General features: G+C 36.1%; 1 protein-coding gene across 1 annotated transcript in view; it reads left to right on the top strand.

The window, feature by feature from the left end:
* The window catches only part of Lama2 (laminin subunit alpha 2), a 564,428-nt gene that overhangs the window by 294,318 nt on the left and 246,233 nt on the right, over positions 1-23,877 (top strand). Inside the window, 2 exon segments of the mRNA XM_051175465.1 lie at positions 20,460-20,561; positions 22,241-22,452. Coding sequence (XP_051031422.1) covers positions 20,460-20,561; positions 22,241-22,452 — 314 coding nt within the window.

The raw sequence follows: 23,877 nt of genomic DNA, 5'->3' as shown, positions 1-23,877 counted from the left end.
GAAGGAGACAAAGTGAATATCCCACTGGACTCTGGCTTTCTTATTTCACTTGCAGCATACATCCAGGACCTCTCCCAAAGAGCAGACTTTCTGTATCTACCCTTCCCATCCATCAGCAGAGTTCAAGGATCTTCTATACTTTTACCATAACATAAAATATGTTTTTTTTATGAGTTGTAGCAAAATAGGACAATCAACTTTCCTCACTGTCTCTATAGATTGTGTGTGATTAGAACAGGGGTGAGTTATCATTGACCCAAATACAGCACTACACTTATTGGATTATCTGACAATAACTACAATTACAATAGGATTTTATTTGACCCAGGAAAATAATTGGAGTTTCTTGAATGCCATTTATATAAAATAAGCTATTAGGAAAATTAATAATATGATGAGTGTTCCATTTAATGAGTAGGATGCACATTGACATTTCTACAGTGCTCATCAGTTAACTATAATGCAGCTCCGAAAATATCTATTCTGGCAATAATTTGCCAAATGTTTGTTATATAAAATACTTTCCCTAGATGATTCTTTCTTTTCAACTCTTACTGATGATTTTAATGTGTATTGCTAACTTTGATCATTTTTGGAGATTTTTTTTGAATAATTTTGTTGTTATTTTCTGTTTCATTTTTTCCTTTTATTGAATGTGGATAGTCTTCTCATATAATACATTTTAAATATTCCATTCCCTCTACTCTTCCCAGTTCCTCCAAGTTTCCCACTCCCTCCAGATTCTAAGAGATAGCAACAGAACATGACAAAACAAAATAAAATATTATGAAGCAAAATCTATCATATTGAGATTGGACATGGTAATCCCATAAAGGGAAAGAGCCCCAGGGGCAAGAGCAAGAAGCAGGGCCCCACTTGTTCTCACAGTTCTATAGAAATACTAGCTAAAACCTACAGTCTACACAGAGGACCTGGTGCAGACCATGTAGGCCCTGTGATTGCTGCTTCAGTTTCTATGAGCTCATAGGTGCCCTGCTTGGTTAATAAAGAGTGTCACATTCTCCTGGTGTCCTCCAAGCCCTCTGATTTTTACAGTATTTCTGCTTCCACTTCCTCAGCTTTCCCTAAGCAGTGAGGGAAGGGATTTTATGAAGACCTCTCATTTAGACTCTCTTTCTGAGTAAAGTCTGGCTGTGGGACTCAGCAAGTATTCCCATCTACTTTCAGAGGTAGCCTCTCTGATGTGGGCTGGATAAGGCAGTGATCTATGAGTATAGCAAAATATTGTTAGGGTCATTTTATTGATACTTTATAGTGTTTGGTTTTACTATTGGTCTCTGGCTATCTGGTCTCCAGTGTATGGTTTACTCAAGCTGTGCTGAGTATGGGCTCCTTCTCATGGAGAGGGCTTTAAATCAAACCAGACATTGGATGGCTACTTCTACAAGTTCTGTGCTACCATTGACCTAAAATATTTGCAGGCAGGACAGATTGTAGTTCAAAGATTTTGTGGCTAGGTTGGTGTCCAAATTTCTCTTTTGGTAGCCTGCAGGGTACCTTTCCACATCAAACAGACAAGAACATAGGGGTGAAGACTCCATATTACCACCAGCTTGACTTTTCCTTGTTCAACAAGTTGTGTGGGCATTGTCCTAGGTGATAGGGCCACATTCTTCCACATGCAGATATCCGGTTTGAACAGCACCATTTGCTAAAGATGCTGTCTTTTTATTTTCAGTGTGTAATTCTGGCTTCTTTATTTAAAAAAATCAGGTGTAATTCTGGCTTCTCTATACAAATATTAATATGTAAGTGGACTTATGTCTGGACCTTCAATTCACCTCCATTAATTAACATGCCTCTTGTCATGCAGTACTGTGTGCTTTTTATTACTGTAGCACTATAGTACAACTTGAAATAGGCAATGGTGAGATGTGCACCAGTTCTTTTATTTTTCAAGGTCATTTTAGCTATCCTGAAATTTTGTTTTTCCACGTGAAGTTGAGAATTGTCCTGTCAAGGTCTGTAAGGAAGAATGACAGAATTTTGATGGGATTACATTGAATCTGTAGATTGCTTTTGGTAGCATGGCCATTTTTATTATGTTAATCCTACTGATCCATGAGCAGGTGAGATCTTTTCATCTCTTGATATCTTCAATTTCTTTCTCCAAAGACTTGAAGTTTTTATCATACATGTCTTTCACTTGCTTGGTTTGAGTTACCCCAAGCTATTTTACATTATTTAAGACTATTGTGAAAGGTGCTGTTTTCCTTATTTTTTTCTCTGTCTGTTTATAATTTGTATATAAAACACTACTGATTTTTATGATCCTTATCTTGTATCCAGCTGCTTCACTGAATGTGTCTATCAACTCTAGGACTTTCCTGGTAGAATTTTTAGGGCAATTTATGTATATTATTATATATCTGCAAATAAGGATAGCTTTACTTCTTCCTTTCAAATTTGTATCTCCTTAATCTCCATTAGTTGTCTTATTGCAATAGATAAGCCTTTGATAACTCTTTGAATAGATATGAAGTGAAAAATCTTGTCTAGTTCCTGGTTTCAGTGAAATTATTTTAAGTTTCTTTTCATTTAAATTGATGTTATCTATAGGTTTGCACTAAATTGCCTTTATTATATTTAGGTATGTCCCCTATATCCCTAATCACTCCAGGTGAGGGGGTATTAGATTTTGTCAAAGGTCTTTCCTTCATCTAATGAGATAATTGTAATTTTTCTTTGTTTATATATTGAAATGCATATATTGATTTTCATATATTGAACCATCTCTGAGATGAAGTCTACTTGATCATTTTGTGTGATCTTGGATATTTTTATAAATATTTTGCATGTATGTTCATAAGGGAAATAGGTCTGTAACTCTCTTTCTTTGTTGAGTTTTTATGTGGTTTTGGTATAAGGGTAACTGTGGCCACATGAAATGGTAATGCTCCTTCTGTTCTGTGCTGTGGAATAATCTGAAGTATTAATTCTTCTTTGAAAGTCTGGTAGAATTCTTAGCTAAAACCTTTTGGGCCTGGGGTTTGTGGAGATGGGTGAGTGGGTAGGGGAAACTTCATGACTGCTTCTATTTCACTACAGATTGTAGAACTATTTAAACCATCGGATTTTAATTTAACTTTTTAAGAGTAACAAATAAGAAATTCAGAACATTATCAATTTCCTTTAGATTTTCCACGTTGGTGAAGGATAGGTTTTTAAAGTGTGTATTTATGATTCTCTGGATAACCCAGTGTCTGTTGTTATGTCTCCCATTTGTTTCTTATTTTGTTAATTTGGGTATTTTCTCTGTATGTTTTAGTTAGTTTGTGTTAGTTTTAGTTAGTTTGTCTATTTTATTGATTTTGCCAAATAAAAATAAAAACAAAAAACAACTCATTGTTTCATTGATTCTTTGTACTGTTCTCTTTGTATCTATTTTGTTATTTCATCCCTCAGTTTGATTATTTATTGCAATCTACTGCTCTTGGTTGTGATTTCTTTTTGTTCTAAACTTTCAGGTGTGCTGTTAAGTTGCACTTATGAGATATCTTTCATTTCTTTATGTAGAAACTTAATGTTATGAACATTTCAATTAGCACTGATTTTTTGTGTCACATAAGTTTAGAAATGTTGTGTATTCATACTTTTGGATTCTAGAAAGTCTTTAATGTCTTATTTCCTTCTTGCTGTGTTTTTCATTCAGTAGAGAGTTGTTAAGTTTCCATGAGATTGTAAGTTTACTATTGTTTCTGTTGTTAATATTTAGCTTTAATTCATAATAGTCTGGTAGGATGCAGGGTATTATTTCAACTTCCTTTTATCTTTGAGTCTTGCTTTGTTTTCAAGTCAATTTTGGAGAAAGTTCCATGAAGTGCCAAAAAGAAGGTATATTCTTTTGTGTTTGTGTGAAAAGTTCTATAAATACCTGCCAGGTTTATAACATCCCATAGGTCCAGCATTTCTCTATTTAAATTTTTGTCTGGATAACCTGTCCATTGGTGAGAGTGGGATAGTGAAGTCTCGCACTATCAGTGTGAGAGTGTGATTTAAGCTGTGGTAGCACTTCTTTTATAAACGTGTTTGCCTTTGAGTTTGTAGTATAGATATTAAGAACCGAAATGTCACCTTTATGGATTTTTCCTTTGATTAATATGTAGTTTTCTTCCTTGTCTCTTTTTTCTTAGTTATGGTTGAAGTATGTTTTGTTAGATATTAAAATGGCTACACTAGCATGATTCTTACACCCATTTGCTTGGAATATCTTTTTTCAACCACTTACCTGAAATAATATCTATCCTTGATGTTGAGATTGTTTTGGATGCAGCAATAGGATGGATCTTATTTTTGGATTAATTCTGTTAGTTTGTGTCTTTTTTGGGGCGGATTGAGACCATTGATATTGAGGTACCAATGGCCAATAATTATTGATATCTGTTACTTTTATTGTTGTTGTTGTGTGTGTTTTCCTTCTTTTGATTTTGCTGCAGTGAGATTATTATTTCTTCTGCTTTCATGGGTGTAGGTAAGTTGGAGTTTTTCTTTCATTACCTTTTGTAGTGCTGGATTTGTGGATAGACACTGTTAAATTATGCTTTATCATAGAATAGCTTATATATGGTAATTGTAAGTATTTCTGGATATTGTAGTCTGTTCTGGCATCTGAGTTCTCAATGGAGACTGCTGGAGAGCCTGGACAGATATGCTGCAGGCATTTTTATTTTAAATAAATAAGTAACATGATTATAAAGAAACTGGAACTCCTAAATAATAAAAACACAAAACTGCTCTATTTTTGTGCTTTTAAAAATAACAGGTATCAGAGGATGTATAGATTCTGCATAAATACTAATGAAAGGAAGGCCATTTGACCCTCATAGTTTTAAAATGATAATAGCTAAACTTGTCAAATATACCATTGTATCCAATCATGTAGAAAATAACTGAAAAATCAAAGTATTTTAGTGTAACTGGAGAACAAGTGGGAGTGCAAACACTTCTCAACTGTTTGAAATTGCTCTGTGTTTCCCAACAGTGAGATTTGACAGGGCTTCGCAGGGATGGCTTACATTACTCCATGCTGTATTGAGTCTCATCTTGGCAGACTTGAACAGCCATAGGTGAGCTGAATGTTGGAAATCTTTTCACTTACCTATCTGTGCTTGGAGTATAAAGCACAGTGTATGCTTAGCTGAGGGGACCAACAGGTCTCCCACACATGATTTGTAGATGTGGCTCAGACCTCCTGAATACATGATGACTCGGGGATTTAATTTCATTTGCTGGGCTTCAAAGGGAAGTGTACTCTTAAGACAAGGCACAGGCTCAGTGATCTTTGGAACTTTTCTTCAGAAGTCTCAGACACCATTTCTATAGTATTTCATTAGTCAAAGCAAATACCCCGTAAAGACTTGGGCTATGGGGTAAGGATTTCAGTGACACTCACCAGAATGGATGGCAAAGAATATTTGACTGTATTTTAAAACAAAAAAGAAAACACATTAAAACAAATTACCCTTCAATAAACCAAACAATTATATATGATCACATAGGGACATGGGAGACTGAAGCCCAAAACCCAGATTCTCTGCCAATTTTTGCTTTATCTGATTATGTATCTTCCCTATATCCTGATTTCTTTTTGTTAAAATAAGCACTTCATTTTTTAAAAAGATAATCTAAGATGCTTTGACAAATGAGGATATGGATATAATCATTTGATTTTGTTTACCTGATGATGTACGATTACATTTGGAAATTAGGTTGTAGATTATGAAACACTGGGAGGTTGTTCATGTTATCAAAATACCACTCATTTATCACCGAGTGCATGAAAATTGATTATCAGACTTAGGTGAGTGAATGCTACTTTGCCTTTTCTGACTTTAGTGAATTTAAGATTTTATTTAGCTACATAAGAATTGTAACAGTCACTTCTGAGAATTACACGAGTAGCCTAAATTGCTTTGATTTGGAAGAAAGGTAAAGGTCAATATTTTTGTATCTCAGTAGTTAGGCCATGGATTAACCTATAAAGGCATCTTGTTTCTTCTCCCTTCATGAGACAAATTGCTGTTACACAGACCAGAAAACTCCTGGAACTTGGAGTTCGGAAAATGTTTGCTGCCGTCATGTACTTTGTTAAAACAAGTACATGAAGTGCTGAACATGTAATTGGAAATGTTTTATATTAGTTGCTACTAGCCCTGGAAGCCTTCTAAGTAATAACCTCAGGTCCATGCATTTTCACATCCCAAGATCTAAATGGAGCCCAATGGGGGAAATTGATGAGAAGCCTGACATTTAATGAGACATAAAAGCTTTTGACTATGACCCTGAGATGTGATTCAGTATTTATGATGTGAAATGACTTGCCTTCTTGCAAGTAGAGAAACATCTGGCCTGTGTGGAAAGGATTTTCATTTAGAAACAAGAAATCAAGAAAAAAAATCACCAGAAACTATATATAAAATCCAGTACATGCTGCAAAGTCTAAGGCAGTAGGTGAAAGTTCACAGGACACATGAAGGTAGCTCCCCACCAAGTACTGTGCTGATGTGAAAGAGCAAGGAGAAAGCAAGTTTCCCAAGCTGCACAGACATCTGCACCCCCATGAGAGTGTGAGAAAGTGCATTTCATGTTGTGATTGATGGGGCTCTTTCCTGGCCCAGGCTGAACTCTTAGCAGGAGCTGTGGAGGGCCGCAAGGGGCTGTCTGCTTTTGTGTGTCCGACACTGTTTTGTTAGAAAACAGTAAAGAATACTGTTTGCCTTCCCTTTGTTCTCAGAGGGTACCTAGAACAAAACCCCAAACTTACTCATACATCCTCCAGCAAATGCTCAGCTTTACTTGAAAACTGGCTGTTGATTTCCTTTTTGCTCTTCTTTGTCCACGTTCTCTTCCTTCTGCATCCTCTGTCCTCCTTCCTTTCCTCTCCTTGTCTTCCTCTTCCTTCTTCTGACTCTATTCCTTGTGGTTAGGGATGACATCTTCGAACTACTTAGTAATATACATGTGATTAAATATGCAGATCCTGAAAAGACTGAAAGTCATACCTGGCTTTGTACTTACAGAGATCCTCCTGCCTCTTCCTCCCAAGGGCTGTCCCTAAAAAGCCTTTTATTCTAATATGTTACTAGCAGAAAATAAAAGGAAATGAAATAAAGGCGAGTCTAAAGTGCTATGTAATGCATTTACTGGAAGGCACTGGGAGCTGCATGATGAAGAATTTTCCAGTAAAACAAGAGGTCTTGAGAACTACATTGAAGTTGTGTGCTCTAAGGAGCGTGATGTTCCTGTTGATGAAAATTTAAATTTCATGTCAGCTAGGTTCAGTGTAATTGAATGTGTCAATCAGTAAAATTGTGCCTACCCAAGATCAAGCCAGCCAAAATCCCAGCATGGATGAGGAAGAGTTATGAATTCCCACCTCTTCTAGAGGAGCTATTGAAAACTGGCAGCTGTGGGATGAAGGAGTCAGTTTTCTTTAAGAGTCCCTGGTTGGCTACCCATGGTCTGACACCCATGTACATGTTAGTATTACTATGTGGAGTCAGTGGGAATAAAATAATAGCACAGGAAGAAATGGGAGGAAAAAGGATGTGTAGGTGGACATGAGTGGGAATATAGGTAGATATGCCCAAAATAGATTACACACACAGGAAATTTCATCAAATATTAAAAAAAGCTCTTCATAAAAAATAGGCATACATGTCCTTCCCAAATATACCAAACAGATCTCAAAGCAAATAGGAAAATTGTTGAAATTTATATGTGAAAGATAATGCTGCTGAAGCTCATTGCCTTCATAAATAATAAACAAACAAACAAATATTGCCTCAAACCATAGCTCTGAAAAATACTCAAAATGGGGCATCATATCTGCTCTTTTAACACTGATATTCTTTTTTGGTGGGGAGTGTTGAGACAGGCTTTCTCTGTGTAGCCATGGTTGTCTTGGAACTCATTCTACAGACAAGGTTGACCTCACAGAGATCTGTCTCCCTCTGCCTCCAAGTGCTGGGATTAAAGGCGTCTGCCGCCAATACTCAGCTTGAGTTCATATACCATATATTGGTTTGTTTGTTTTTTGTTTGTGTGTGTGTTCAGAAACACATAGCTTATTTTTTAAGTAACAGCTAACTAAACACCACTGTTTTCTGGAATGGCTTCCCTTGTGTTATCTGTGCCAGCCATAAAGAAACTTTCTGAATTTCTGAATGTATTTTGAAAATACTGTATGTAACAGCCATATTTTCATTAGAAAATAATGACATTCTGCAGGTGCTAAAGATTCTCAAATATTTTACTTTATTCACGTATCCTACATAAGAATGTTGATTTCTTTTTTCTTAACATTTTTAGGAAAAGTTATTTCATCTAATAAAATTAAAAAAGAATAGATAATAATATCTATTTTGGGGTTGGTTAGTTTAATATTTATTTTTCTTTATATAACTTCATATTTATATATCTATACATAGATATCTAAAACTCATACTAATTTATCATATGCCATGCACAATTTATTATAATGTTATAGTTTATTTTCATTTGATATAATTTGAAAAAATACCAGTGTATAATTTTGGAAGACTTCATTTACTTCAATTGAATGAATAAATTTGTATTTGCTTAACAATTGGAATAAATGTTCATTATTGATTCTTATGCTACTCTGTGATAGTTGTTCAAATCCTGGTTTCACCACCTACAACATCATATGTTTGAACAGGTAGTGTTATCATTTTAATACTTCCCAATGGTTGAAATGAAAAGGCATCATCAATAATATTTCTCATCTCACAAGGCTGTGTGCATATTGTTTTGATAATTAAATATATTAATTTTGCAAAGCTGTGGTTCAGAGAGTGTCACTTTGTTTGAACCACATCACTTAGCCATCACATTTATTGGTGTCATTTTTATTTCTACAAGAAATCCATACTGATGAATATGAGGGTATTTTCAAGGTTTTTCTACCATAATAGTTACTCCTCAGTTGATCCTCTATTTTTATACAGTCTTTACCCAATGTATTTGTCTCCCCCAAACTCACTAATAGGGCATATTGTTAAAAATTTAGTCTAACAGTATAGTAAGTGAAAGATGTTGCCCTAGGAATCCCTTGCTAATAGAAACAGTATGTTATAATATTTTACTTTTATATACTTTAAATTCACAAATCTTTAAATTGAATTTCCAGCACAAACAAAAAGTAAAAGAGATAATGTTTCAATAAATTATATTTCTCATGTAGAACATATAGAATATATTTTACACATGTTCCTGTCATAGATTCCTTACTTCAGAAAGAAACCTAAAATTTGAAGGTCAGTATTGTCATCCTTGAGGTGGGAACATGTTTCTTTTGTACTTCAAGTTAAATTAACTTTCCCAAAGTTACAGAGTAAATGTATAGAGTACATTTAGAGATGGAGTATGTCTTTGCATTTTCATGTATCTTATTAACTTATTTGTATGTGTATAACCCTCTGCTCTGCATAGGGTTAACTCTAAAATTGTAGAGCAGGTCTGCATAAAAGCACTATTCCAGTGCTTTCCATTAGAACTTGCAAATGATTTCACTCTAAGCAGTCTACTAATAATACGATAACCACAAAGCTATAAGAATAGAACTGCAAGTCCTACCAAGGTATCAGTTCTAGTCCCACCTTTAGCTGATGTAGGAGTATTTCTCCATGCCCCAGGCAAATAGACCTCTCTTCCTGCACCTTCAGATATACAGTGAGCTCATACACTACTGGACTGCATGTCAGACAATTCTATGAGTTAGATGTTAATTTTAAGAAGGATGAAAAGGAAAAAAATACCCTTCCCTGACAGGTTCTAGGTTCATACAATAAGCCCTTTCTATTACACATGATAAATCTTCCAGTGTTCTGGGAAAACAGCTTTTTAAAGTCTCCTCTTTCTAAGGTTAAGTACTTATGCTACCTTTCTAAGCCCCTGTTCAGCTCTTGGAGCCATCAGCATCCTGGTCACACCTCTTTGGTTGAACTCTAATTTGTCAGCTACCCTCTTAAATGGCGGTGTCAGGAACGGATCATGGGGTGCTGGATGTGCTCTGACTAGCTACAAGTACAAGCACATCTCTGCTTCCTTAAGCCTGTGTACTTGCTGTCTTTATAATTCAAGTGGTATGTGGCTTACCCACAGATCATAACGCACTGCTGATACATTTACAACTTATAAAATATGTATTGGGTACTGAGATTTACATTATTATCCTACCACACAGAAACTGGCAAAACAGAATAGCATAAAGTTAATTTATATGTGTGAATGTCTAAATGACATAAATATCGTTTTTTTTTTCCTCTTCAACTGCCAATCAAACTTTCTAAATGGTAGAAATTTCTTCCTTTAAGACTAATGCATTTATGGTTTGTCAGTCAGCAGTACAATGGGCATAAGTAACTACTGAAATGCTAAGGTGGATCTATTTGCTCTGGTTTACTTTTAGGACTTATAAGAATAGAGAAACCAATAGAGACATGTTTTAAAAAACAACTGCAAACTATCTCTGGGGTCACCCAATTTTACTTTGCTCTTTATGCTGCCTCCATATATAATATATTGAAATGTTATATGGTTATGAATGCTATTAAAATTCAGCAGATATTTATGCAGGGTCTACTGCCTGTGAAATGCTTTAGCAAAATACCACAGAGAAGCATTAAGACATGTGCAGGAGACGAGTCCTCCATCACTATGATCTCCCAGAAATCCTGACATTTTTTTAAAGCATTAACAATCATGAAATAAATATTTTTACCATTAAGTGGGGGTTCTTTGTAGAATTTTAATTTGGGAGATGACACTTACTACAATACTAAGGCTGAAAACATTCATTTATGATATGTGTGGTGCCAAGTGAAGGACTACATGTGTATTTTCTCATTTTATTATCAAATAAATGTGGGCTTTTAAGGAAGAAACAATTTAGCTCATATTAGTGAAAAATAACTGAACCTCTGAAAGCATAAATAACTTTCCTAAGAGCCACACATCACCTAAGGACAAAGTCTGAATCCCAAATTAGGAAGTTAAAGCTCCAGGAATGAGCTTCATCTCTGTGATTTATATAAGACTCTAATATTAATAGACGTATCAGGCCACTGGCACAAGTCTGCCCGTTTATTCTGGAAGAAGACACTTGAATGTCTTTTGTTGGCCTGTTGATTCTTCTCTGGAGTATGACTTAGCACCCTCTGAACCTCCGGGATTCTTATCTTCTAAAATTCACAACCAACTTCTACAGCCCTAATAAAGAATCTCCTGCAGTGTTCGTGAACAAGGAAGGAGAGGAAAATGAAATAGTAGCAGATCAGTAACATTTAGAATCCAATCAAAATTCTCTGTTTTATAGTCTCTCTTCTGCTTTGGGAGAAAATATTAGCTGCTCTTTCAAAACACTCTTCATCTGGATAATGTAAACACAAATTAACTGAACAGACAGCATTGCAGACTGTCCCCAGGGTTACCAAAGGCGCAAATATCGAGGAGAGAGAAACCTCTTTTTCTTCACTCTTGTTTCTCTTCTGGTAGTAGAGCAAGAGTCAGCTAAATGATAGCCACAGACTATCAAAGACAATAAATATCCTTAAGAGACAAAGTTCCTTAAACTGGAAGATTAAAATTCTCCTTTCCAAGGAGAACAGCAATCTCTCTCTCCTTCCCTCCCTCCTCTCTCTCTCTGTCTCTCTCCCTCCATTGTTCTCTCTCTCCTTTCCTCTCTCCCCTCTCTCCAGTGTTTCCAGAACACTTTTAAAGGATTGTACATCTTGTTATTACTCATTTGTCGTTTATGCTACAGTAAGTCTGTTTATTTTTAACTTAATGGAACTTTTGGACAAAATGCATCCTGTTGTCCTGTTGTTTTAACCACCATCAATGTTGTGTGTCATGAGCCCACAGTTACAATTTTCTTGGCACGGATATTGAAAAAATTTGAAGCCACAGTCAGAAAAAAAAGAAAACCCTATGCATATATAAAATTATATTTTATGGTTTATTTGATTAAAACAATGTTTAATTATGTATTGCACATATTTGTACAGGAGTTTTGCATATAAATTATTCTGGCCCATAGTAAGAGTGGCAGTGGAATGGTCCATCGAAACCGTAAGTAGATAGAAAGTGAACAGCTATTGCAAAGACCTTGTCTGTGGTTTTCCTCATCCTGGTCTTAACCACCCTCATTCATATGATCTTTCCTACCTCTCTTCAACTAAGCTCCAGGAGCTCAATCCAGTGCTTGGCTGTGGGTTACTGCATCTGCTTCCATCATTTGCTAGATGTAGGTCCTATGATGACAATTAGGGTAGTCATTAATCTGATTAAAGGGGAGGGCCTGTTCAGAAAGCCTCACCCTTATTGTAGATTCCTGAGAATTTCTCTAGCCCTAGGTTTCTCCCTAACCCTATAATGCTTTCTTTCTTTTAAACTATTGTCCATCTTATATACACAAGTAATATGTCTGCAGGTCATTGATATTTTCATGAGCCCCCAATTAAGTTAATGTATGAGGAAAAGAAATTATAACCTGTTGGTAGTACACTAAAATGAGCTCACAGGGTTTCTTCTTTTAGGAGAACTACCAATAGTGTGATTTTTCAACTACAATTAATAGTATTGTGATATGGCAAATCTTTTATAACCCCATTTAAGTTGAATTATAGGTGAGTATATGGACCATATCATTTGGCCTTATTTGTGACATGAAAAACAAATGTATGAAGAATGTATACATAGTATCATAAATTTACCCGCATGTGTCTGGTTCACTCACACTGCCCTCTCAGTCCATCATTATATGTCTCTCACAAGTATTTTCTCCTCCTTGTCAATCAAACCATTAAATTGAGTGTTCCAATTTTAAGCAGAGTAAGTTTAGTGTGGTGACCCTGTGTCCTGCAGGGTTCTGGTGATCCCCTCATTGTTGGTGACATTCAGGAACTGTCAGTGGTCATCAGCCCTAGAACTCTGTTCTTGATCTAGTCACATAGAGCATGTTCACCACTGCTTTGTGCTTTCAATCCTTAGATGCCACCAGATGTTGAGAAATATAAAATTATCAGATTGGACGGATTGTGGTGATGGCTAAAGGGCAGATCCTAAAGTCAATTTTTGCATCTTCCAGTTCTAACTAATGAAATTAATAGAGCTACTATGAAAGAAAATACTGCTAAACCTCTGTTTTGGTTATGAAAAAATAAAAGAAAATAAGAAAGTAATGGGTCAAAGGATTGGAGAAAAGGGAGGAAGCGAAAGCAAGCAGGTAGGAAACAAGAAAGATGGAATTCTTCATTCAGGAAGAACATAGCCTCCAAGCTGCTTCTTCTTTAAAAAGAAATCTTATTAATTCCTAAAAATATTACACAGCGTATTTTGTACACAGCACATCAGTAGATATGTCACTTTCCTAGCCACAATTTTGTGTTCTATTTGAGGGGGAGAGGAACCATGAATCCAGTTTATGTGGGCCATACACTCCTAGGTATTGGGAGCTGTCCTGGAAAGCAGTCAATATATGACCAATCAATGACACCCTTATAGAAAACTAATTGTCTCTATTCCCTCAGCTATTAGTTGTCAAAAGTTTCTCAGCTAGGGACAGAGCCTTGTTCTCACATCACCACCTTTATGCTGAGACTGTTTATCTGGCTTCAGCTTACACAGGTCTTTTACACACTGTCGCAACTGTTGTTAACTTGTATGTGCAACTTCCTGTTTCTGTCAAAGAACACTTTTTCTTTAGGGCCATTCATCACCTCCGGGTTTTAAAATGTTTCTGCTGCTTCTTCCACAATGATCTCCGAGATTTGGGGAGAGGGACATGATACAGATATCCCATTTAGGGCTGAACATCCCATAGTTTCTTACTCTATATTTTGACTAGTTATGGGTCTCTGTCTTAACTACCATCTACTGGCAGGGGAAAAGGCTTCTCTGATGAGGCTTGAGAAATGCACTAACCTATCAGTATAGAGATATGTCATTAGGAATTGTTTTAATTCTATGCCCATTTAGCAGAATAATAGCAGTGGGTTCTACCATACAGCCTATGACCTATCTTATCTCGTGTTCTTAGTCCAGATAACGGTGCCAGGCCTGGGAACCATCTCATTAAACAGGCTTTAATACAATCAGAAAGTGATTAGTCCCTCCCATAGTAATCTTTACCATCTGTATACCTGCTAGATGGTTAGTATTTAGAAAACACTGAGAATCATTTTAAAAAAAGCAATAAACAATAAAAATGGGGGCAAGGACTAAGTACAAAGATCTCATAACATGAAATTCAAATAACTGCAAAAATGTGTAAGACATTTCAGCATATGATTTTATACATGTGTATGTTTTAAGAAACTTTAGCATTTGCAAAGGCCTTTAGTGCCAATTGTCCCTCCCCATTTTTCCTCTGCTACCTGCTCTTCCTTCTCCACCCATTTCATTTGTCCTTCCTGTTGTATTAATCCCCTTTATATCACTCCATTCTATCCCCCTCCCTTGAAAACCCACTTGACACCCTGTGGCTTCTTACTATTTTTATAACCTTTCTAGATACTCCAAATGAATAACACATATCTGAAGATTCAAAGCTAACAGCCACATATGGGAGAAAACAGATGATATTTGTTTTTTTGTGTCTGGGTTACTTTACACAGAGTGATTATTTCTGGTTTCATCTATCCACCTACCAGTTTTATAATTTTATTTTTCATAAGAGAAGAATAATATTTATAAAGTGATGGATATCTAGTTTGTTATCTATTCTGGGGAGACTGTGAATAAAGCAGCAATGAACATGGATGAGCCATCATCTCTACAGTAGGGTGTAAGTGCTTTGGGTAGATGCCCAAGAGCTGTTTAGCTGGACTATGTAGTAGATCTATTTCTAGCTTTGTAAAGCCTTTTAGAGTTATAGACATGCCCTACACATATATAAAAGAATTTAAATGGAGTTACCACATAACAGGGTAACAATGCCCCCTAATAGACACTGCAGGTTACAAATAAAACTTCCAGGATGAAGATGTCTTTTTGAGTTGATGACCTAATCTCTGTAGGCTATTGCCATTTCTTTTAGTTATCCTCCTGAACTTGATGGTAAGACTCTTTTGCTAAAAACACCATAACTTGAATCATAAAACATGGAGAAATTAAGTTGATACTGACCTGTATCATGCCTACTGGCTAGCTTTCATAGTTTTAAAAAGGTGGGATGTAGGCTACTAGAGGATAAAAATAGTCTTCACTGTTCCTCAGCTTAAAATTGAGAGCTATATTAGTGCCTGGAAATACCCATTGATGAAATATTGGCATGAGTACTATGGAAGTAGCCATCTTTCATCTTATAGAGACTATACAATGAGGAATGAGGTCTCTTGCCTTTCTTTCTTTCTTTCTTTCTTTCTTTCTTTTTTTTTTTTTTTTGTTATAAAGCTGTTAGCTGTTGGACTTTGGTTATGGTTTCTTATTTGCTAACTCTGACTTAATTATTAACCCATACTACCATCCATTTCTATGTAGTATTGGCTTACCTTGAATGCCAGACCTGCAGCTCCTTTGCCTACAGAGAAGAGAGTGATTTCCTGTTTGTTTCTGCTTATATTCTTTCTGTCCTGCTATGTCACTTCCTCCCTGTCTACACAGACCTCCAGACCTCTATGGTTAGCTAGTGGCAGTTTCTGCCAAGCGATGCTATGTCACTTCCTGGGATCTTATGACAAGTCCTCTCTGCCTATATATCCCAGAATGCTCCTCATATCCTAGTCCCACCTATCTTGCTTCCCTATTGGCCAACAGTGCTTTATTCATCAACCAATAAGTGAAACATATATACAGAAGAACATTCCCTATCATCTTCTCTTTTCTGTCCAAATAAAAAGAAGGGTTTTAACATTAACATAGTAAAATTATGCATATCAAAAGTTATCAAACAAGAACTATAATTACATTTAGTTCATTAACATTTGGCAAAATTTAAAGAAAATATTTCAGCATCTATCCTATCTTTGTGAGCCTAAAGTCTTATATATAACTTATGTTTTATCATAAATAAGGAAAACAATAACTATAACTATCTTCAACTCCATCAAAGATCACAGAAGGATAGTATATAAACTCTAGAATTGACAGAGGTATTCACTACCTGGATAGTCACCCTAAGTTCTCTTGTAGTGCTGGGGCATCTGTCTTCAGCCTATAGGCCACAGTGTGTCTGGCAAACTTCTCAAAAAAGTAGGACATTTTAAACTGTCTGCCTGAAGTGGCAGTTTGTCAGTCATCTTTCTGTGTGTCCTGCAGACTGTTTGCCAGATTCTTACATGAAGCAGAAACCTGTCAGGACTGTCCAGTTTGTTTTGCAAGTATAGCGGTCACTTTCCTGTGGGTCCTGCATGTCCAGTTTTAGTCAGTCCAGTCAAGAACCCTTTCTTTCCCAAATGGCTCTTTCTGCCATGTCATAGGCAAACTCCATAATGAGTTTCTTCAATGCCCATGTTCCTCTCTGAAGTAATTGGTGGTATCAGAAGCAGTGGTGTATCATTGCCAAGAAAAATCCTAAAACATTTTGAATGCCATATTCTGTAGGTTTTTGAAAGGCTTGAAGTCTATCAATCCATCTCAAATACATACCTGGCAAACCTAACTAAACTATAATCTGTGTTTAATCATACATTTTAAAAGAAGTGTATAAACACAATATCTAAATGAGGAGAAATATACATATAACAAAATTGACCTTAAATTTGTATTAATAAATGAAAATACATTCCAAAGTATTAATTTTTATAACATATTCTTTTTTTCCTTTAAAACGCAATTGATTGTGATCATTACCATTTGTAACCACCCCCACTTAAATGAAAACAAACATATATAAATAATATTTGGGAATTTGGGCATTGTTCCTTCCAAACTGCTTCCTGCTGCTTGGGGGCACTGTTTATACCATAGGGATAATGACAAACACAGAAACCTGGTCAACTGTTGGTTCCAATAGTCTGAAGCTGCATCATTCCAGGTTTTTTCAGTGTTGGATTACCTGGTCAATACTTCAGGGTGTCTTGCTTCATCAAACCATATTAGTCGGGAATTGTGGACCTCCATCTCCTTTGCCTGCTACATCTCTGCAGAGAAAATAGCTCTCTTGCCTTCTAAACCAGTGATTTTTTGTGTATTTTCTTTCTTTTTTTTTTTTTTTTTTTTTTTTTTTTTTGGCAGCCTCAGACCCTCATCAGTTTCCTACATGTTAAAAGGGGACATTTTCTTAAATATCCTTTGTTGATTCTGCGTCTTCTATACCTTGATACCATCTGCCTTGTTTTGTTCTAATACTTTACAATTTCTAAAAAAGCAGTGTGTATACTTCAGTGCCATAAATGTCTGAAGGATCACAATGGAACCTTGTTACTCAGTCGGTAAATAGACTGAACACATGCATTGGAAATAGTTGTATAGAAGGAAGGAGTTAAGTTTTCTGAATTTTGGTTTCTAAGTTTTCAGAATCTAGAAAGAGGAAATGCCTGTTCTGTCAGTGATACTAAACAGAAACTGACAGCTATGTTTAATTTATCTGGCTCATTATTACAAAACCTTTTACTCATTTCACTTTTACTATATTCCTCTTGAAATATTTGCTCTGGTAAGCAGAAGCAAATATTAGGTTTTACACTCCATTTACTGGGATAACAGTGATGATAATCTGACATGAGAAAACCAAATATCCCTAGCTTATTTCCAGAGAAGAATTTGCTCTCCAGGTGCAATGTCCTCAGTGGTGTGCCCCACCCCACACTCCCTCAATCCGTTTCTTTAAATTTAGTAAAACACACAACTCCCGATACTTTGTTGGCAAAGCCAATTACATTCAGTCCTTTTCACTCTTGAGTGGAAAGTTTTCCTGCTCCATTCAACCACATTATTATGCTAGACAAGAGTCCCATATTGCAAGCTGTTTCTTTCCAATGAAGGTAGAATTAAAGGAAATACTCATGGGAAAGAGCTATTCTTTTCTTAATGGTATGAAACTGAGGCCTCTGAAGACTGGAAAGTACAGGTTTACCCTGTACTACATCCTGGAATAGAATGTTTTGCCTTCCAATGGGGAATTCCTTCTCCATTTGGAAGCTGAATCTCCCCATAGAATTTTTTCCTTAATAAATAACAGAGAAAAAAGTAAGAAGCTTAGTCAATAGGAAATCTCACAGAATGACCTATTCTCAATACATTTACTTTCTCCTAGGATTAAGAAGGCATACAGCATTCACCAATTGTGGGGATAGTCTAATCCACCCAGTAATTACAATCACACCTGAGCAAGCCAAAGGTGTCTTGCTTCTCCCTGTGAAAAGCCCCATTTCTTTACCAAGTGTAATTGCAAGGGAGTTCATAAATCATGGGAGTAGGTTCTATTGACTTATGCAAGGCTTAATAAAAGGATAAAGTGATTGATGCTGTCCCCAAATTAACTTGAAAGTCCCAAAGATAAAATTTATAAATGGATTTTAGAAAGCTCAAAATTATGGAAAATTAATTGCATTCAGTACATGTTTTTCCATGAATACCATGTTTTATTGAACTATTCAGTGAATGATAATAGCTGGGCTTGGGGCACAACTGTATCCTTTCTAGAATCCTTCAGCTCTAGTACTTATGATGTTTTATAATGATTTTCTACTATGCTTCAAAATGATTAAAAATGGTTTCCCTTAGTGTTTTGGCTGTTGAGACATTAATCAGGCAAACAGAAAAGTGTTTGAGCTAACAAGAAGCTACAGGGATTCTATCAGGAAATCTCTAGCAAGACCATTCTAATTGGAAAATTATTTAATAATATAAAAACAATGTTGAGTTGTATTCAGTTACTGTATAAATGCAGTAATTGCCTTGATCTGGTAATGGAAGTTGAAAAACTGATCAAGTTTCACTCCTGGAAAGACTCATGTATTGAAATTAAACTTAGGCATGTTGAATACATGAGACATTGTTAGTGTACATCTCTGGGCTCAGTTGTGTCATCCCCACATTCCCATGCTGAAGTCCTAATTCTCATCACCTCCAACTCTGCCTATGTTCCAAACTGGGATCTTTACTGTCTACCTCCTACTCTATACCTTTATTGATTTAGAAAATACTGAAAAATTCAGTTTTCTTTGAGATATTAATAAAAAGCAGCTGCAGGCCTCTTAGCATCTTACTGATGTCAAGCTGATTTGAACAGGCTGACGATGTGAAATGTTTGTTGCTTACTCTAAAAGAGCCAAAACCTTGGTGTACTGATTCATTCCCCCATTACTTATAATAATGCCAAGTGCCATTGTTCAGGCAGATATGTATTATTTTAGGTACAGAAAGACATTAAAGTAGCATATTTCTCTGAGGAGCAAGGGAATAAATGATTTCTGAAGTTCAGTCCCTTCAGAGCACCATGTAATGAGCTCTTTTAAGCTAATGCTAACCTGCAATGGAAAATCCTGTTTAATGAGCCATAGCAAGCTCTGTGTGGCCCCTATGGGACATCTCCAAGAGATTAGGGCTCCTCTACCTCCTTCATCCATTGCCTTCCTGGGATGTGCCTTCTGGTCAAGGTCTGCCATGAAAGGGCACACAGAAATCCCAGGTCAGAGAAGCTGTGGCTCTGCACGTCAGCGTGTCAGCACAAAGCAAACAGCAGAATACACATCATCAGCTTTGTTCTAGGACTTTCTGTGTTTACAGTACCAGGGTAGAATTTTTAAGGGCCTGCCACATGTGCATTCAGTCTGTCACTCACAGATCTGTAAAATGATCTTGTGTTTCATAGGGAAAACATATTTTACAAGGTTAATGTCAATGTCAGAAAACATAAGCATCAAGCAGACGTTAAAAGAAATGAAGTTTGCTTAATGAAAAAGGGGCAATAACATTCACCCAAACTAGCTTACTTGATTACACAGGGAAAAGTAGACCGTCTCAGGCAGTTCTGATTGAATTTATATGTAAATTTTGCAGCTAACCTTAATTTTTCTTTGACCAACAATGTTTCTCAGCTCAGCTCAAGTGCCTTTCAAATGGATGAATGTCTTTGTTGAATGTATTCAGAGCCAAAGAATGTAAGCAACTGTAGGGATAGATAGAAATTGTCCAGTTTAATGCCAATGCTTCTGTTTGGAGATTCTAAAAGATGACATGGAAATCTGTGATTGGTTTCATAGAACCTACCCTATTTTATCAAGTTTGCATTACCAGGGAAATAACCCATGAATTTATATATTTCTCAAGATTTCTTTTGATGGGCAAAGGTTTATATTAAGGTTAGTCCTACAGAAATGTCTATCTTCGCCACTCTGCACTGCACTGATTACTGCTTTTTCCAAATATTTCCCTCTAGAACAATTAAAGGGGTTTTAAAATAGTACATAAAAGATGATTCAATGAACCATCTCCTAAGCTGAAATGATTATGTGCCTCTTCTCTTCTAGCTCCCAGCTGTGGGAGGGCAGTTGACATTTACTATCTCATATGACCTGGAAGAGGAAGAAGAAGACACAGAAAAAATCCTTCAGCTGATGACAATCTTAGAGGTATGAAAATAAGCATGTCACTTTACAGCCATATGATATCGTCATGGCATCTGAGGTCACTCACACTGTTAATTGGTTGGCTTGCACTGATTTACATACTATGATAGAAAATACACCCTGGCAATTTTATACCATGCCCATGCTTCAATCTGAAATATGTCAAGAAAATCCAGAATGGGTTCTGATGCAAAGGAGACCATTTAGAAACATTTTGAAACTTAAAACATGATCATATTTTTTTGCACTTAAGAGGTTATATGGTTCATGTGTTTAGGTCAATACTAATTTATATAACCCATTATATTGTAGCTTTTATGGTATGCTTTTTTGTTTGTTTGTTTGTGTAGTCAAAGGGAAAGGGGGAAGTAACTTGTTGAGCTGTTGGTAACCCTTGACTTCAAAAGTCTTATTTTAGGGAGAAATCATGCAAAAGAAACTGTCAGTGGGAACTGGAAAGTCATGCACAATGCCAAATGCTGGGTCTAGTAATGTGCTTGGAGCCCCGTCTTACTTCCCTGTACTGCCATAATGGATACTCCTCCCATTAGGGACATGCATACCCACTGCACACACATGCTTGTGTGCTAGTGGTTCCAGATAGAAGGTGCCAATTGAGCTCTAGTCTCTGTTCTTGTGCCAAGTCTTCTTTGCTTATGGGTCAGTGAGAGAAGGACAGCATTACTCCCTCAGAACAAATTTCTTCCAGAACCAAATGAAATGGTTTAGGCTTCACATCAACATCAAACCGCATGTGTATCTTGGGATTCCTTGAAGATGAAAGGAGTTCTCTTAACCATGAAGGTTGAGAGATGATGTATCATTAAAATGTTAAATGAACAAGGAAGACTTGGATGTCCTAAGTAAATCTGAGTAAGTCTTATGGTGTTGTTATCCTATTTTCAATATTAGTGTGCAGTCAAAAATTTATAGCTCCTATTAATGAAATTTCCTTCCCTGGTGTCCTATAATTCTCATCTCTGCCATAAATACATATTTTCATGATTGTATAAACCAAGCAGTTTGTAACATATGCATAATATATATATTATATTCACAACACACACACATATATATATACATATATATACATAAAATAATAGATAATCTCATATATATATAAATATATTTTAGTTGATGGAGAAAGAAAGTTCATGCAAAACTCACAGTGGTAGACTTTGTAGTGTATGAGAGCTGATCTTTACATTGTTTTGTCTTTGATCCATGTATACCACAAATATGCAAAATGTTGGGGAAATGTGCTCCCAAATTCCTTTTGTGCACCATGGATACATCCTGGTTCCACTGTCAGAGGTCCATTAGGATACTCCCTTAACCTAGAGACAGTCCCTACTCCAAATGACTTAACAGATTTTGTTGATCGCTCCTGGAAGACATCACCCTCCCTGTGGAGTGGTGGGGGAAATGAGATTGGAGAGTGGTCTGGGGGGGGACATGACAGGGAAGGAGAGAGAGAAGGAGGGAGGGACAGAGAGAGGGAGTGAGAGAAAACTGGATTGATATGTAAAATAAGAACAAAACAATGTTGGAGAACACCAACCTTAAGTTAAAACCCTCCAGAGGATAATATGGCATAGAGAATCCAAATTCAGATAACTTTTATCATTTATGTACTTTTCTTGAAATTTTATCTATATATACTTTTTTTTAATCCCCATTAGGGAAACAATTTGAGAATCAGCACAGTCTATAAGGAGGTGGATCTGGATCCAACTGAAGAACACATTGAGGAGCTATCACTTAAAGAAGAGTCCTTTATCATACATGGAACAAATTTACCAGTCAGTAGAAGAGATTTTATGACCGTGCTTTCGAATTTGGAGAGAGTCCTCCTGCAAATCACATACAACTTGGGGATGGATGCCATCTTCAGGTAAGATCTAGAACTCCATCTCCCAATGTTCCAATGTGTATCTGGAGCAAACGAAAGTGTGCCAGGAATACATTTTAAAAGGTCTAGTTTTGTGGCTTCAAGTAAAAGATAAGCATAAGTCTGGTTTTCTAGGAGAAAATCATATGCAACCTTTAAAATGTAAATATTGAGAATAATGTATTGAATTTTTAACACTGATGAATCCTTTGCAACTTTGACAGAGCATTTGATAGTAACTTCCTGTTGAGAAACAAAAAGACAGTTCCTTTTATAACAGTTCAGAAGGTGAAATATTCAAGATATATTATTTCAGGCTTCTCATAATCAGAAAGTGGTGTGTAAAATATTTTCTTCAACTACCAATAGCTTATTCAAGCTTATTATTTACATAATTATGTACCTCTATGAAACATTATGACAGTATAATAGATACATGGTTTAGAGGAAACAGTACAAGATTTTAGAGCTTAAATGAGCTCTGCTTTTCTTGGCAAGTGATTGGTATGTGTAGAACCTTGATTTTGAGTGTAATATGCCCATAATAGTATCTATCTCATCCTATTTTAACCAAGAATGTGGTTAAAAATGATAAACTGCTTTAACTTGGAAATGTTCAAAAGCTAGTTCCTTCTTATTCTCTGTATACTGCAGTATAAGGAAAGAGCCCTGAGTTGAGTCAAATTTGATCACAGAAGTCTGACTAGAAGTTCCTATGTTTATTGTTGTAGAAACAATCACATTTTGTATGATAAAATTTTTATTTCAGATATATTGGAATATGCTTTTCCTCCTTTTAAAAAGACACACCAGATACTAACATAAGATACTATTGCACCTTCATTCTCAATGAGATTAAGTTAGAAGATCAAGTTCAATGCCACACTAACAACTCACATACCTTTATTCAGAGCAACATCTCTATCTCCTGCTCTGGATTTTTCAGTTGTGGATTCTACCCCCATAATTTGCTAGTGCTGCCGAGTTTGTCTTTCACTTGTAATATTTCAGCAAAGTACAATCATCATTACCATTTCCATTACCAAAAGAGTGAGATTCAGGTTCATAAACAAAACCATTGCCAAACAATATGCCTCTTTTGCATAGGCAATTCTGCTAGAAGCTGGGTTAAAGTGCTCTAAAGATGAGATGCAGCACTTAGGAATTAATTATGTTTTTTTTCCGTTTAGTAAATAGAGATTGTCATGATGTTCAAACAGTATAAAGAAATGAGTCCTCCAGCTTTGAAAGTGAATGACAACCAAATTGACAAAAAGTAGCTGGAGGGCTTATTTATTTTTGTTGCATCGCTTCTCAGGCTAGTATATTCAAAGGCACCCTCCTGATTCATGTCAGACAATTTCAAAGTCTGCCCATCTTAAAGTCAATGGTTTCATTTAAAACCTTCTGGCATTCTCTCTGAACTTA

Source organism: Phodopus roborovskii, unplaced genomic scaffold, assembly GCF_943737965.1.
Source record: "Phodopus roborovskii unplaced genomic scaffold, PHOROB, whole genome shotgun sequence".
NCBI lineage: Eukaryota > Metazoa > Chordata > Mammalia > Rodentia > Cricetidae > Phodopus > Phodopus roborovskii.
This window is presented reverse-complemented; position numbering and strand designations above follow the sequence as displayed.